This window comes from Meles meles, chromosome 15 (assembly GCF_922984935.1).
Source record: "Meles meles chromosome 15, mMelMel3.1 paternal haplotype, whole genome shotgun sequence".
NCBI classification, from domain to species: Eukaryota; Metazoa; Chordata; class Mammalia; order Carnivora; family Mustelidae; genus Meles; species Meles meles.
In genome coordinates, this window is record NC_060080.1 from 12937606 (window position 1) to 12955120 (window position 17515).

The window sequence follows — 17515 nt, forward strand, 5'->3', positions numbered from 1 at the left end:
ATATAGGGGAAAGGAATTGTTAACCATTATTTCCTCTGTTGAGGAAGACTGGATAGCTAAGTGTCAAAAAGGGGTGGGAGTACTTGTATTCATTTTTTTTTTTCTTCATCCTTTGCATTTCATACCATGTCTAGATATCAACTTTTCAAAAATAAATAATGTTTTAAAAAATAAAGCTTAAGAGATCGTTTAAAGGGCAAATATAAAAGTAAAAGGGTAAAAATAAATAAAAATAATACTTCTTTTCTACTAACACAAAAGAAATAAGTAAATAGGAAATTTTGATTTATTACACTGACTTTATTTATAAAGATCTTAAATGGGATCAGAGATAAAATTGAATTTTGAGAAGTATTTTTATAATTTAGCTTTCTAAATTATACATCCATGTTTTAGTTTTAACTGATTTTTCTCTTCATTAAATTTTAAAGAGAAAAACATTTAAAATTCTGACAAATTAATGTTTAATTTCTGAAGGAAGATACATAGTTACTGTTCTAGATCCAAGATTTGTTTTCACATATTTGGATCTAGCAGACATTGCAACAAAGAATACCAAAGAGACCTTTGGTATTCTAGGAGAACAAACAGTTATATGCCTCAAGAAGAAAAGTTTAATCAGAGCAATGCGTTTAAGACATACTTACTTTTGTTGGCACTGTTCACTCTTGTTTTCAACTAACAATTATTATGTCAAGCACCTAGGCACTGGGGATACAATAATAAAATAGGAAACGCTTTTGCCCTCAAAGAGTTTAAAATCCAGTGGGAAAGGCAGACAATAAATAAAATAAATACGTAAAAGAGTATGTTGATAAAAAGTGTTAAGGAGGAAAAGATACAAGCAGGGAAAGGACATATGAATGTTAGCAGGAAGAAAAAGCACACTAACAAGGGGACATTTAAGTGAAGTTCAAGGAAGGGAGTACAGAACAAGCTATACAGATAACTTAAGAACATTTCAGAAAAAGCAAGTAAAAAGTCTCTGAGGCAAGAATATTCCTAATGTATCCAAGAAGCAGCAAACTCAGTGTGGTTTCAGCAGAATGAGCAAAGGGAAAATAGTAAAGAGGGCTTTAGGGAAGTAAGAGAGATCACTGTCAGATCATTACATATAAGATTTTTTTTTTCTTTGAGTAAGATGGAAAGCCCGTAGAAGGTTTTGAACAGAGCTGTGATATGTTATGACATATTTTAAAGAATCGTTCTGGCTAATGCGTTCAGAATAGACTGAAGGGCAGCAGGTACTAAAGCAGGGAGACCTATTAGGACTCTACTGTAATCATCCTGGCAAGAGAAGCTAATGCCAATAGAGTTTGTTCATGGGTCAGCAACAGGTTATGAGAAAAAAAGAAGTGCCAAGGATTACTCCAAGATTTCTAAGCTGAGTAACTGAATGAATGGAGTGACTATTTACCGAAATGAAAAGCCCTGGAGGAAGAGTTAGGGGGAAATATCAGAAGCTCAGTTTGAGACATCTTAAGTTTGAGAAACTTATTAGACATCACAGTAGAGAGACTGAATAGACAGTCATGAGTCAAGTTCAGGGAAGAAGTCCCAATATGTACCTTAAAAAAAAAAAACAAACTGATTTTGTTTGTTTATTTAAGACAGACAGAGAACATGAGCAGTGAGAGGCATAGGGAGTGACTCTCAAGCAGACTCTGGGCTGAGGACAGAGCCCAACTCGGGGCTCAACCCTATGACCCTGAGATGGTGACCTGAGACAAACCCCAAGAGTCACTCACTCTGAGTCATCCTGGCACCCCATCTGGATACTTCCATTTTTTTAAAAAAAGTACACATAGTCCAAAACTGTAAAAATTTATAAAATTACAGAAATATTATAATCATAGAGACTTTAGATCATGAGTTTATTCTTCTGCCCATAGCCTGGATAGGTGGAATAGTTTAGTTACCATTTCTTCTGAATTTGCTGTTATAGCACATGCCTATGCTTTAAAAAACAAACAAAAAAAAAAAACCACCATCATCATCAACAACAAAACACATGAAATAGGAATATCTGGCAAGGATAGTCTGAAACAATAACGTATTTTACAACAAAATGAAGAAACTATGATTTTGAGCCCTTCTGACATCTTTATATCCTAGTCTTCTCAGCCCAAAAGATACCTTTTTTAGTAGTATACACTGTCATGAGCTATTACCTGCCTGTGCAAGTGTGTGATGTCTGTGTTATTAAAAAAAAAAAAAAAATCCCCAAATGATGGCTGACTCTATAAATATTCTTTTATGTGGCAATGTAGATGGAACTAAAAATCAACTTCTCTACATATTTTGTTTTACATTTTACTTAACTAAACAAGGTTAAATAGATATTAACTCAGGGTTTATTTTTATACTTCAGGTACTATCAACATAACTTTTTCAGGTTGATTTAATGGAATGCTCCGCTTCTCTTCTCACGCTCACAGTTATGCCTCCATAAGCTTGTTACTTTAAACTGAAGTAGCACAAAGATTTATTCTAAGGTTAAATAGAAGCAAGTATTTTTTAAGTGGTTTTTCATCCTTTGAATATTTTTCTTCTGATCTGCAAGCATTCAATTTTTACATTTTAGGAATAAAGATGAAGGGAACAGGTGGAAGGAGAATAGATTTCAATTTAAAATATCTTCTACCATAGCCACCAGGGCAGCCTCTCCAAACCTGGCTATCAAGACACAAAAACGTAAGAGCTAAAATGTTACCTCCCTCCTATCCTCCAATTTTCTAATTCCAAAGATAAGAACTCACAGAAGTAGGGAGAGAGGGTAAGGTGATACCTGTTTGTGTGTGCCTATATGTGTGTTTGGATAGGAAGTACTGGGAGAAGGGGTGTTTAATAAGACTAGCAAGAGAGAGCTTTGCATTTGAAGAGATGTAGTCTTCCCCCAGTTTTTTACATAAGGGTGAGGAGTTTAAACTTACACACAGTTTGGCATATGAGAGAACCAGCAGTGGTTGTATACCTTGTAAAACTGAATAAAGGGAACTTCATTTAAAATAGAATTAATGGAGTGCCTTGTAGCTCAGTCAGTTAAGTGTATGACTTCCTGGGTTATGGGATCCAGACCCGCAGCAGGCTCCACACTCAGCAGGGAGTCTGCTTGAGATTCTCTCCACCTGCGCCCCCATAAAATAAATAAAGAAATCTTAAAAAAAAAAAAAATTGAGAGTCAGGAGGCCAGAAGGGAAAGATCTTTTATGCCCTACCCTTGGTTGTCAATTGCAGACCTCAAGAGAAAGAGCATATCTTGCATTCTCAATCAAGAGAACCCTGTACTTTACTAGCCCTGTAGGAGGAAGAAAGATTTTCTCCTTGCCTGGCAACAGCCCAGCCAAGAGACATCTACATGAGACAGCTTGCCCATGAAAAGCCACTCCACTTTGAACTCCCAGTAATTTCAATGTACTTTTTTTTTATAATAACCCCTTCCAACTCCTCTCTTTCCTCTATAAATGTTTCTTATCTTTGTTCTCCAGACTTGACTATAATTTTGTCATAGCGTGCATATTTGAATTGCAATTCTCTGCTAGTCCCCCCAAAAACCCATTTTGTTGTTATCAGTTTCTACACCATCTATTTTTATTTTAAAAAATATTTTATTTATTTATTTGACACAGAGAGATCACAAGTAGGCACAGTGGCAGGCAGAGAGAGAGAGAGAGAGAGAGAGAGGAGGAAGCAGGCTCCCTGCCGAGCAGAGAGCCTGATGCGGGACTCAGTCCCAGGACCCTGAGATCAGGACCTGAGCCAAAGGCAGAGGCTTAACCCACTGAGCCACAAGGCAAATCTTGATTGTGATGAGGTTTGCCTTGTATAAAGATAAAAGAAAAAAATCCAAATGGGTCTTATAATAATAATAAAAAGAAAAAAGAGATATGTGAGGACACTTTTAGAAAAAAAAGTAAAAGGAACTCAAAGAAATAGGCATATTCCTAGAAAGACTCTAAATCATGACCCCCCCAAAAAAATCAAGAAAAAGTCAACCATTCTAAATGATTATTAATTATTGAGTAGTTATTATGTATCAGCATGTTGGTGTTCATTATTGAGAAGTTATTATGTATCAGAGCTATTATAAATACATAACATATACTAGCTCATTTAAATTTCGCAATGATCCCATGAGCTATTGTTATCCTGCTTTTAGAAAGAAGGACTTGCCCAAGGTCATAAGCTATTAAGAATTCAAAAAGGGGCACCTGGATGGCTCAGGTCATGATCTCAGGGTCCTGGGATTGAGTCCTGCATTGGGTTCCTTCCCACTCAGCAGGGAGTCTATTTCTCCCTCTGCCCCTCCCCATGCTTGTGCTCCCTCAAATAAATACAAAAGAAGAAGAAGAAGAATTTTAAAAGACATAGGAATTATGAGCACGTGTAGAAATTCATTCATTCAATATTTTATGGGTACTTACGAAGGTCAGGTACTATTCTAGGAACTTGGGCTATACTAGTGGGTGGAGAGGAAAGAATCTTGCCTTCAAGGAACTTGCATTCATTCTAACAAGGTGTTTATAATGTTTAAGAAGGTGGTGAGTTCTCCCCGGGAAAAAGAAATCAGAACAAGATATTGAAGTTGGAAAGTACATGGCTAGGGGTGGTAATTAAAGACTATAGCTGAATTTGAGATATTTTTAGTGTGTTTCAGAATCTTAGCTTGTAATAGGAAAATTTAATCCATCCAGTCACATATGTTTTGTGAATTGGTACATTTAGTCTTCCTTCTGTATTGTATGCTCTCAGTTTTTTAAAGTTTTCTTGATGCCTCCTTCCCTTACTTTTTGTTACATAGCCCATTTTATTCTTACTTCTTTGTACAGTGTTTTGAAAAGTATTATTCTACTGATGGCTACCTTTAAATTATGTATAATCTACATTTCTTTACCAACCTCAAGCAGAGAAAATTAGTTGCATAAAGCAGGCTCTTTACATATCTTCTTCGGTATTCTGTCTCTGAATTTAACCCAATGGTAGTATTAAAATGTATCTGTTTTATGAATGAATAAATTATTAGGTATTAACTACATGATCATAATTCTGCTCTGGGGCCAAAGATAGACTCTGAGGAATGAAATAAAAATTATAGAATGAATGCAAAGAAAAGTAGGAAAAAATTCTTCAGAGAGTGCCTCTATCCCAATCCAGACACTAATTCTGTATTCTTAAAAACTTACCCATCCTCTTCACACCTCTATTTTTCACTTGATAAATTAAGGGAAGTGGATTGAAACAGTGTTTTTTTACCTTTTTTATGAATTATAGATCCTTTTGAGAAACCTATAAAGGCTATCACTCTTCTCCATCAAAGCTTTATACACATACATATCATGAAATATAAGTTGACATGTTTTATGAGATCATGAAAAGCTTTTTTTTTTTAAGATTTTATTTATTTATTTGATAGACAGAGATTGCAACTAGTCAGAGAGCAGGCAGGGAGAGAGAGGAGGAAGCAGGCTCCCCGCTGAGCAGAGAGCCCAATGTGGGGCTTGATCCCAGGACCCTGGGATCATGACCTGAGCCGAAGGCAGAGGCTTTAACCCACTGAGCCACCCAGGAGCCCCGATCATGAAAAGCTTTTAATGTACATATTGTAATAACATGAAAACATTAATGAAAATTTTTATAACATTTAAAGGCAATTATATAATTCACACAAGACACACAACACTAAACCCTCTGCATACTTCATAATAAATAAAGCTCAAAACTCTCAACCCAGGAGAAAGCATTTAACCGAAGTAAGAGACAAAAGATTTATAAATCTGTGAAATGTTTTGAAATATTAAAGTCCAGTGTCTTCTTTTAAGTTCTCATAACATTTACTTCAGATAGGGATGAAGTTGTTTAAGCTTAGCTTTTCTTGACAAACCAATTCTTATTGGTCGACTGCATGTCTTAAGAGGTAATACTCTTGAAATTCCATGTGAAAAATTACTACCTAAAATATAAGACAATAAAAGTGCATGAGGGAATAAAATTTACTTGTAGTTTCTAAGCTTAAAAAATTCTACTTCTCATCAACATCTAGCAATATTATCTGAGTCACTGAGCTAAGTGCTTTAAATGCATCAGTTTGCTTATCCTATCTCCATTTTTAAAATGTGAAAACCTCAGCACAACAGAAGTTAAGTAACTTGCCCACATAAGATAGCAACTAAATAAAATCAACATTCCAGTCTGGCAGTTTGACTTAACAACAACAAAACTATACAGTTAACTTGATGTTGTGGCTTTAGAAACCAAGTCATTTTCCTACTAGAAGCTTAACTGTAGGTTATACTATTAATGATGTCATTTGGCTTCTAATAGACATTATTATCAACAATACTGCACAAATACATTTCACTATTATGTATAAATGGAGGGCTCTGATTTTGAAATTTTTATATAACACCATATGGTCATATTCAAAGTTCAAAGCATTTCATGGACAATGAACGTTTGACCAGACAGGTAGGATCAACTATTCTTGATAATGAAACACAAAAATATCTTTAATTTTCCAAACACTTTTTTAAAAAAATAAACAGTGAGGTACATATGTAAAGCTAAAAATGTATCAAACTTTAAGCCAGCTTTAATCAAGTAGTATGATCTTAATATAATAGGATATTTCACTAAAAATGGTAATCAACCTAATAATACCTAATAATACTTTTAACAAAAGATAAACGGCATGATTTCTACTAAGCTGAACCAAGTAGAAACTGTGTTTATTTATGTAAACATTAATGAAATAAAATACAAAGTTTAACTATATATAACAGGGAGGAAAAAACTTACCACAAAAATAGTTACAAATCAGTTTATGATATTTTGTTCAACATTAAAAGTATAAAGTTAATTATAAAAATAAGAGAAAAAGCATATTACTAGTTTTTTTCCGTTTTTAGAGAAAAAGGGATTGTCCAAATAAAACAAAATTGTTGGGTCATTTCTGATACACTGGATTTGTTTATAAATTAGATAATTTCAGAAATTTATGCTAAGTGAACTTCTTTATTAAGAGATTATGATTTCAGAACAAAGCCAGAATTAGTCTACTTGATTACTTTTTCAAAGAATAGCTTTCCTCTTTCATAGTCTAATATAAAAGATACTTCTGGTAATTTTGCAATGGGTAGCAAATCACCAAACCACTTTGTATCAACAGCGGGGCCCTTTGCAGAGCATATGCCCTTAAAGAGTCATCAAGTTGTGGCTATGAAGATATGCTTCTTTGTCTCCTTGGACTTCCTCCTTTTATATTTTAAGTAAGTTGTGATCCCTTTTATTATTACTGTGCACTGGATTAATTTATTGCTTTGTACTTAACAATTCTAAACGTTCAGGCATTAAATTATTCATTTTAATATTCAGTGTTAACTAACCGAACTTAAATAAGTTAAAAGGGCAGTGTTTAAAAAAAAGCCATAAAATGTATTAGTAATCTTTTAGAGATAATATTAACTCCAATGTTTTCTAAACTGTTGCAAGTCAAAATACAGTCCACAGGCTAGCAGCATCTACATATGCTAGGAGCTTGTTGGGAATACAGAATCTTAGGGCCTACTGCACAAAAGAATCAGGATCATTGAACAGGACACCCAGGTGATTTGTATATACCTTCAAGTTAGGGAAGTTTGGGTGCTAAATGATATATAAAGCACCATGTGCACTGACTCGCTGTCATATTTACTTGTTCAAAATAATTTCAAACTCCTTTCATTTTCTACACCACAGAGAAAGGAGAGAGAAACAGAGTGAGTCAGGATGCACTGGAAATATTAGGGGTAGATTTAACCAGAGTCATCATGATGACAGCTGGATAGGTATCAAAAACACTTCAGCATCACTGTGGAGGCAACCATTTCCCAATGCCTTTAAGATTACACTGCATAAGCAGTCACCCACTCTACCTAGGCAGAATTAGTCCTTGTTTGCTAGCTCTGCTTCGCACCATTTCCCAACTTTTTCCTTACACTATGGATTTTAACAAGTCTCAGGAAAATCACTCCATTTTTATGCACTTTGAATGTAAATCCAAGAAGACTGTCTAAACAGTACTAAATAACTCTGACTGTCCATATGATTTTTCATGTTTCATGACAAGGCTCTTTTTCTTGTAAAGGCACAATAGAGTATTATGTGTTCAGATATTCCCAACAAATGTAACATTTCTTTTCCAATGTGTGTGCATACTTCAATTTTCCTCATATATCCATTCCATTATTACAATTATGACCATGATGACAATATGAGTATGAGCTACCTACTCTTCTTCCTTTCTATCTCAAAATACTTTCCTAAACCCAATCTCTTCCTGTTTGTCCTAGAAGAAACAACCCATTTCCTTTCCAGGCTAATTCTACCACTTTACTTTGAATCTCAGAGTATCGTTCTCTCAATTTTTCCCTTTATTCAAAGGAGAAGAGACTACCTAGGGGCTTTTGACCTTCCAAGGAATGGGATTAATTTTTAAGATTATCTCATTGTAAACTAAGAAGAGAGAAACAGGTACAGTTTTCAAGTGACTGAATAAAGTTATCAAGGATACATCCTACTGATGATGAAAGTTCAGGAAAAATATTTTGAGAAATGATGCTTGACTAAAGATGTTTTGGTTAGTATATTCACCTACATCATTACTCTTTCTAGATCTAGTCTTGTGGTGTAATACCAACAATTTCTGACCATATGAAAAAGGCATTTAGAAAACAGTTTCCTAATTTCAACCCTACCCCTACCTCCTCCCATTGGTATCACAAGTTAAAGTAGATATTAGGTTGCGTGAGCCTGGTGGCGGGAATTATGGAGGACACGTATTGCATGGAACACTGGGTGTGGTACATAAACAATGAATTATGGTACACTGAAAAGAAATTTAAAAAATAAATTAAAAAATTTTATAAAATGAATATTAAACTTAGTGTGTTTTATTCAGGTGTTGTAGACCTTTTAGGCAATGGATAAAGTTAGTTGTTTAACTTCTCTTTAGTTTTACTCTTTAGTACTATTCAAATTTTAAATGTCATAGTCCTAGATCATGTTAACATATCTAAGTGATAATAATTTTTAATTACTAAATAAAATATCCATATAGAAAACCCCATAATAAGGAACATAGACAAAAAATATGTAATTGGGAATAACATCTCATCAATGAAAATCCAACTTAGATAAATGTCTTTTTTGGTTTTGCCAATTAATGTTACACACATTAGATGCGTATATCAGCAAAAGCAAAAACAAAAACAAATAAAAACCACACCACAGTGATGCAATGCATCACTGCAAATATTGAAATACGGTTTTGTAGAGTACATTTCCCAGTAATATTCTAAATGGCATTTTAATTTTTAACTGATTTGTAACTATTGGAATTTGCATCAGTAAAATTTAACGGTTACAAAGTGATAAATCTTTGTATTTATCTTCTCACAAGCTGAGGATATTCTCCTCATGCTAAAAAATACAAAATGCAAAAATCATCTCTGAAGGTATTCTAGAAAATAACCAAAAATCTTACCTCCCTTCAGTAAATAATTAAATTTTCCTTCAAGTTCATCAGAGAAAAAAGCAGGCCTTTTAGGTGAAGGTTTTTCACATACTGCAAATAAAAATCAATATGTTACAGCAAAAAGTAACTTTTACCCAAGATGTTAATCCTATAAATAAATTAATTTCTCAAAAATGTTTCCTCCTATTGGTTTCTACTATTAAATAAATGAAGCAGAAGCAGGTCTCACCAAGGCTCCTTTTGAAAATTTCATCACTTGTGTCCTTCAACTTCAGGGTATTATTTAGTGTTTGACCAGCCAGCCTTTTATAGGAAAATAATGTGCATCTGTAAATATTGTCTTACTCTTTACCTCGCTCTCCTTTTTTCGAAAAAGTATATACTTGGCCTACACAGAAAAAAGGCAACAATTTTTTTTCAATCTAAGAAAAAACGTTTTAATACTAATTTCATACCTTCCTTGGATGTAGAATAAAATTCCTCTTCCAGGGTTCTTGGACAGCTATATTCATTTGGAACTTTCTGTTCTCCACGATCGGGTACTGTTTTCCATTTAAATGAACTTTGGTGTCTTTTGGGCATGTTAGGACATGTTATAGCATCACAGAGCAAGGAAGACTCACATACTTTGTTGACTGCAACCATTTTCAAATCTTTTTTTATCTTCATTTTTACCTCTTCAATATCATTATTTTCTCTAAAGTAATTTTCTTGCCCATTGTTTGTTTCCAAGGCACTTAGAATTTTGTTTTCCTTACTAATTTCATGAAACATATGAAGTTCTTCAAGTACTAAATCAAATTTACTCTTCATCTCACAATCATTCACTATTGTCAGAGCTTCTGTTGATAAACACTCAGCAGTTAAGTCCTGAAAACATTCATTGTTCCCTAGACTCAAATCAGTTTCAAATTGATGATTAACACATTCTGTAGAATCATTCTTGGGATGAAAATGCTTTGAAGTAGCCAACTCGGTGTCTTGCAAAACACTCTCATATTCATTTCTGTCAGCTACATTATTTTGATTAACATATGTAGTTTCTTCCTGATTTACTTTTTTACTCATTAATGAACTTGGTTGCATAGAAAACATGCCACTCACACAATAAAAATTATTTTTCTCTTCCTTTTCTATCTTAATATCTTTGTTAACTTGACAACTATCTGGTAAACTTTGTGCCATGACTTCTACTTCCGCCGTCAAAACTGAGTCATGTTTTTTTCCTTTGATTCCACTTAGCAAGTTCATAACATTTAGCACTTCAGTTATAGTCCTAGGATTGGTTTGTTCACTATGTTTTAAGTCGGGGTTTGTTGGTATGGCCTGTTGCCTAATATTGAAGAAATCTTCAAATATGCATTTAAAATTAAAGCTACTGATCTTAGTACATTCCTGTTTCCTTTCAGTGTCTAAATCTGGGTTGTACGTATTTATTTCATAAAATTCTTCATTAATGTGTCTATGGTCATTGTGTATAAATGGAGAGCCAGACTTAGAATGTGTTGTAACAGTATTAGGACTACAGTGAACCCAATTTTCCTCGTTTATGAATTGTTCAGGAAAACTCTTATTCTTGTAAATTTCTCTTGTCAAAGAAATTTCCTCCTCGTCATCAAAATCCATTAAAAGAGGAATTTTTTCATGTGTTTCAAAAATTGGAATATGTTTGTTTTTAGTTGTCAGACAAAGAGAATTGATGGTTATTTTCTTAGACGCTTCAAAAACTTGATCAGTTTTAAATAAGTTTTTTTCTAACATAGGTTTCATATCTTCTAATAGTCTTGAAAAAGTTGAAATCCTTGCTAGCTTTACAGTATGATTTTCCTCTATGTTTTTTGAATAATGCAAATGCACTGACCATTTGACAATGCATCGCTCCTCTAATTTAGAATCATTTTCAATTCTCATTAAAGATTCATGGTGACTGAGCAAAGAAGTTATGTTGTTTTTGAATATGTTATTTAAAGGTTCTGAAGCACTAGTTTGTAAATATATGCATAACATATTCTTTCTAATGACATTCATATTCTTAGTTATTAGATTTTGAAGATCAATTTGCTTTTTATCCTTGAAAATTTCACACCAGATTAAAATATTATCATCTTTTTGATTTCCTGCAATATTTTCATGAAAATAAAAAATTGCCATAATGAAACTTCTAAAAATATTGTTTAAATGAAAGTCTTTTTGTGTAGTATATTTTAACTCTAGCATATTACTGTTTTCTCCCTTACCATGTAGCCAAAAAAAAATTATTAAAGCCTTTTGGCTACCAAGTGTTCCTATCATGAGTGGTTTCGGTTGTTTTTCATGTGTATTCATGGCTTTTGGATAGTGATAATCTTCTTTGCTTAAATTATCTATTTCTAATAATTGTAGAAAATTCATTTTTTCTCCAGTTGTCTTAATATTTTCACTTTGAGTCTTGTAATTATCCATAATCCAACAACTTCCCCTCTTTTTTTCCAAAACAAGTCTAATGTCACAGTCCTGGCTTTGAGATTTTTCTGATCTGGTAAAAATGTAAATGTCCAGGCATGTTTCTACTTCTCCCAAGTTTGCATTCCTTAGTATTATAGTGAAATCCTTTTCAGAGTCTGTTACATCAGATATGATACTACTGTGGTTATAGTAGTTTAAACTGATCAAGTCTTTTTTTCTCACACAAATATTTTGGTTGCTGAGTGACTGGCGGTTACTTTCATAGCATGCAGAAAAAATATTTTCTGCATCGGCTTCCACAATGTTTTTATCATCCTGTAACTTTTGCTTCTTAACATCAGGTCTATTTTTGGACCAGTAAATGTTTGTGAAATCCCTAACATATGCCTCGTTTTTGTCATTCTTTTTCTTTGCTATTTCCTTTAAATAGACAGAGGACATTTTGCTATTTAAATCAGTTGGAAACTCGGGGATACTTATTGTGCTGCTGTCTCTAAAATAGCTGGGTTTGGCAATTTCTATGCTGGGCTGGTTTTGAGATTTTGATATATTTAATGTTGATGCTGAAATGTTATTTTCTTTTTTATTTGATGGAATAACACTGTCAACTTTACATCTGTTCTTAATATCAGGAAATATTGATTTGGTTTCCTTGCGAAAGGTAACATCCCCAAATAGGTTTTCTGTCTGTTTTACATAACAGTTGTCTTCCTGAATATTGTCTCTCCCTTGGACTAAATACTGTTTTCCATCCGCGTCTTTAACTCCAGGTAAATCTTGTATAGAGGCGTTGGGCAGAAGCGAACCGGCCTCGGCTTCCGCGCCGTCGCCGCAGTGCGCACTGAAAACCTCTCTGTCACACAGTCCTGCTTCAGGAGACCTTCCAGAAGCCCTCAAACCAGAATCAAAACTTTGTGAGGGGAGAGGCTGCAAACAACCACTCATCTCAGATTTGCCATTTTGGCATCGCGGATTAGATATCTGCTCCCCACTGACAGGTTTCCCCACAGACGAGTCTCTGGAGTGATCAAAAACCACGTTCGTTGAAACAAAGGGCGCCCTGAAGGGTCTGGGCGACAACTGCCAGACTTTTTCCACCTCAGACAAGCGAGGCACCAAAGGGAGCCTCCACTGCGCCTCGGAGGCACTGCCAGGTTCCGTTAGACGTGGCCGCTTACTACTGGGGGGTTGGGAATCGGGGTCCTCCGCAGGCGGTAAAAAGCAGAGAGGGTCCCTGAACTCCGCATCCCGCGCGCTGGAGTGCGTAAGCGACATGACAGCGAACCGAGATGTTCTGAGATTTCTGCAGGCTGGTCTTTTAGTAGGCTCCAGGCGACTCCGCCTCACCCCAGCCCTCGACGCCCTGGTCACGCCCCTGACACGCCCCTTAAGGCGCTTTTGAACCCAGCCTGAGGAAAAAGTCCCGCCCTTGCCACGCCCCTGACACGCCCCAGGGATAGGCCCCACCCCCACTCTGCCTAGAGCCGGGGAGCTCTTATTCTCTTCCTCAAAGTACAAAGCACCGAGGGCGGTTACGTTGTCTATTTTTAGCGCCTCTTGCTGGTTCCTAGACTGTGGCGGCTCTTAATATTTTCTTCCCTTTGGTCGAATTAAGGAAAAGTCAGAATCTCTCTCTCTCCTCTTTCTTTCTCTCTCTTTTTAAGTTTGAAAACAGAAACTTTATTTTTTAAAAATTCTAAAATTCTGTTTACCTCAGAAGCGGCGTCTCCACAGTTGCTCTAGAGCGTCTTCTCCAGTTAAAAAAAAAGTAGTTTTGTGAACGCCGGACCAAACCGCTCCGTGTCTGGAGTAATTATTAAAAAACGCTCTTAATCACTGCGGTAGCATTTAAAATCAGATTTCCACCTCACTAATAAAGCGTTGTTTAGGAGAAAGAAGGCACTGGTATTTCACAATCGGAATATATTAGGGGGAAAATGTGTGGAAATAATTACGCAGATAATGATTAATCTTCACTTTAAAACAGTAGAAAAATCGTTTTAATACGTGCCGTGGGATCTCCTTCCCCAACATTGTGGATGAAAGAACTTAAAGATAAAAACTGTGTTTCAACTATTCCAGTTATCATAAGCATAAATAATGATACAGTCTAGACTCCTACCTTATTTTTGCGTGGACGTTATTTTTCTTTTTCCTCTGTCTTGAGAATAATTTATTTATTATTTCAAGTCAGTTCTGATTTTTTTGTCAATTCCGTAAGAAGAAAATGATTTTTGAAATGTTTATTATTATTATGTACATATTTATTAAGAAATATGTGATTACTGTTCATTCGTCAAAACCTCAGTCCCCTTAATGGTCTTTTCAAAGTTGGTCAGTTCTATGTGCCCTGGTAAAAATTGATAAGAACCACAAAAATGTGCCAGAAGAATCCTAATTTTAGAATCCATGGGAGCATATATGGCAAAATGTGACTAGCATACTCCTTTACATAATAAGATGTTCATCAGTCCTGTAAATACTCTTGGATACATTGTGATTTCAATTCTGGGTATCTGCTATTACTTTGGCTTGTTAATTCCTCAAGAGAAATGTTTGCTTGGATTTGTAGAAAGCCTTGCAGTATAAGCACTTCATCAACATTAACATGGCAATTGCTTAAATTATACATCAGTGAGTTCTCAAACTGCTACTTCTATGTATCTTGAATTCCATTCCTTTTTTTACCACAGACTTGCCACAGTTCTACATTCCATACAAATGCAATCTGTTCTATGCTTGTGATCAGCCAGCAAGGACTGACTTGCTCAGCGAACAGTGCACTAACATAATATTAGAAACAAGCTATCTTTTTCTTCCTTCCTTCCTTCCTCTCTTTTTTTCTTTCTTTCTTTTCAAACTCTATCCTCAATGTGGGGCTCAAACTCATGACCCGAAGACCAAGAGTTGCAGGTTCCACTTACTGAGCCAGGGAGGTATCCCAAGAACAAGCTTTCTATTAAATGCCATAGTTTTGTGATTCTAGACTGATTTGTAACTTGGTGTTTGTTTCTTCATCTTACCAGTTTTCCAAGAACATACTTTTTTTAGATCGCCATGATACCATTATTTAAAAACTATGGATTGTTTAAGGACTAGAATTCAAATAAAACCCAGAAGTATGGGGCGCCTGGGTGGCTCAGTGGGTTAAAGCCTCTGCCTTCGGCTCAGGTCATGATCCCGGGGTCCTGGGATCGAGCCCCACATCGGGCTCTCTGCTTGGCAGGTAGCCTGCTTCCTCCTCTCTCTCTCTCTCTCTGCCTGCATCTCTGCCTACTTGTGATCTCTATCTGTCAAATAAATAAATAAAATCTTTAAAAAAATAAAATAAAAAAAAAAACCCAGAAGTATCATTTTAATTCAACAATTGTTTGAGAATTAGGTCTAAGACCCTGTTAGGTATAGAGAAATGTACAGGGTTTTTTGGTTTGTTTGTTTTTTTCCTATCCCGAAGAAACTTCTAGCAATGAAGACAGAAGCAAGAAGTCTTTTTTTGCACGTACTTATTTAAATATTACACTAATGACCACTGTCATTTCAATCAATGCCCATTGAAACTATTATGTGTTTTTTGCTTTATTTTTAAATGTTATCTTGAAAACACACTAGTTATAAATGAGAAAGGCAAAAAGTTGCATCTTCAACTCATCAGAATCAAAAATATAAATGAGACTTGTTCAAATCTTATCTACCCTTCAAACCCCATTCCAAATGTCACATAATCACCTTACATGCCTTTTCTTTGAAAGCTCCTACCTCCTTAACAACGGTAACCTGAGCTTTGAGGAAAGCACCTGCCCTTCCTTTCAGTTTGCTGTCTTGTTGTAGTCCAGATCTGAATGAACGAGAGCATGAAGTAAACCCATACAGAAACTATAACACAAGCTCCCCTTAGAGTTAAGTCATCAATTCACTCAGTACCTCAGAATGTTTAGTCTTATGTCCTTAGCATGGCATGCCAGAGCTTCACAACTAGGTCCTACCTTATGTTTTTTGGCGTCATCTTTCTTTCTTTCTTTTTTTCTTCTTTTTTTTTTACAGTTTGCACTGTGTTGCCAATACCAGGCTGTTTGTTATTTTCTTGCTTTTCCATGCATGTTTTCAATGTCCTTCTCTATCTCCAGCTGACAAATTCCTATTCAGCCTTAAAGGGTTCTACTCAAAAGTGACTTCCACTGTGAAAGCTTTACCTCCTCCCTGCTCTATTGGATCCCTGGGCAGAACAACTTTCACTCTTACCTGTGTTCCTATAGAACTTTATTTTTAACTGTGTTATAACCCTTAAAACATCTTGCTGTTGAGTTGTTTACATCCTCTCCACCAGATTTTACGTTAACAGGCCACAGATTTATTCACTTTTAAATCCCCAATGCCTCACACTGAATACTTGAGTTAAGGAGGAAAAAAAGGAAAAAACAGAATATTATTGTTACTATACCTTTACCAATCCAAATGTGGTTTAGTGGTGTCTTGAAAGTGTCTTAAGTTTCCTGTTTTGGCTTTGGTTTTATATGTTAAAAATGGAGACTTGCTTGAGACTATACCACCATCAAGGCCAAAAACTGACTTTGAATAGTACTGGTTTTAATATCATTTAAGGTTGTTGTTTTGTTATTTTTTTTAAGATTTTATTTATTTATTTGAGAGAGAGAGAGAATGAGTGGTGGGGGGGGGCAGAGGGAGAAGACTCCCTGCTGAACAGAAAGCCCAAGCCCTGGGCTTGATCCCAGGGCCCAGAGATCATGACCTGAGCCAAAGGCAGGTGCTTAACTGAGTGAGCCATCCAGGTGCCCAACATTATTTAAATTTAATGGTAGGACGAGATATTTGATGTGGCAGTTTTTCTCTTTTATGTCTTCGAATAAATTATATGCATGGCGAATAAATACACTAAACCTAAAACTTTTAGACTGACAAGATAACAAATGTTTTTTAAAGACTTAATAAGAACCACTAACAAAAAAATGTAAACCAAATACAGGGGCTAGAGAGGAAAATATCATCACTGCTAAAAATATTTAAAACAAATATGGCTGATCAAAAGAAATGAAATCTTGCCATTTGCGAAGACGTGGATGGAACTAGAGGACATCATGCTTAGTGAAATAAGTCAATTGGAGAAAGACAACTATCATATGATCTCCCTGATATGAGGAAGTGGAGATGCAACATGGGGGGTTAGGGGGGTAGGAGAAGAATAAATGAAACAAGATGGGATTGGAAGGGAGATAAACCATAAGTGACTCTTAATTTCACAAAACAAACTGGGGGTTGCTGGGGGGAAGGGGGTTGAGAGAGGGGGTTGGGGTTATGGTCATTGGGGAGGGTATGTGCTATGGTGAGTGCTGTGAAGTGTGTAAACTTGGCGATTCACAGACCTGTACCCCTGGGGATAAAAATACATTATATGTTTATAAAAAAATAAAAAATAAATAAATAATTTTTAAAAATATGGCTGTATGTAACATAAATAGCACATTTATCCAGTCACTAGAAGCACTAGGTGGGAAAATGTTTCAGAAAACCATGATGGCATGTATATCTTCATGAGCAATTAAG

The 17515-nt window shown here is 35.4% G+C and overlaps 1 protein-coding gene across 1 annotated transcript; it reads right to left on the reverse strand.

The window, feature by feature from the left end:
• Positions 1–5794: 5794 nt before the first annotated feature.
• Positions 5795–13231, reverse strand: RAD51AP2 (RAD51 associated protein 2). The gene is given in 4 exon segments (XM_045979019.1): positions 5795–5834; positions 5836–5950; positions 9521–9601; positions 9967–13231. Coding segments are annotated over 4 exon segments (3501 nt in total).
• Between the last annotated feature and the right edge of the window lie 4284 nt (positions 13232–17515).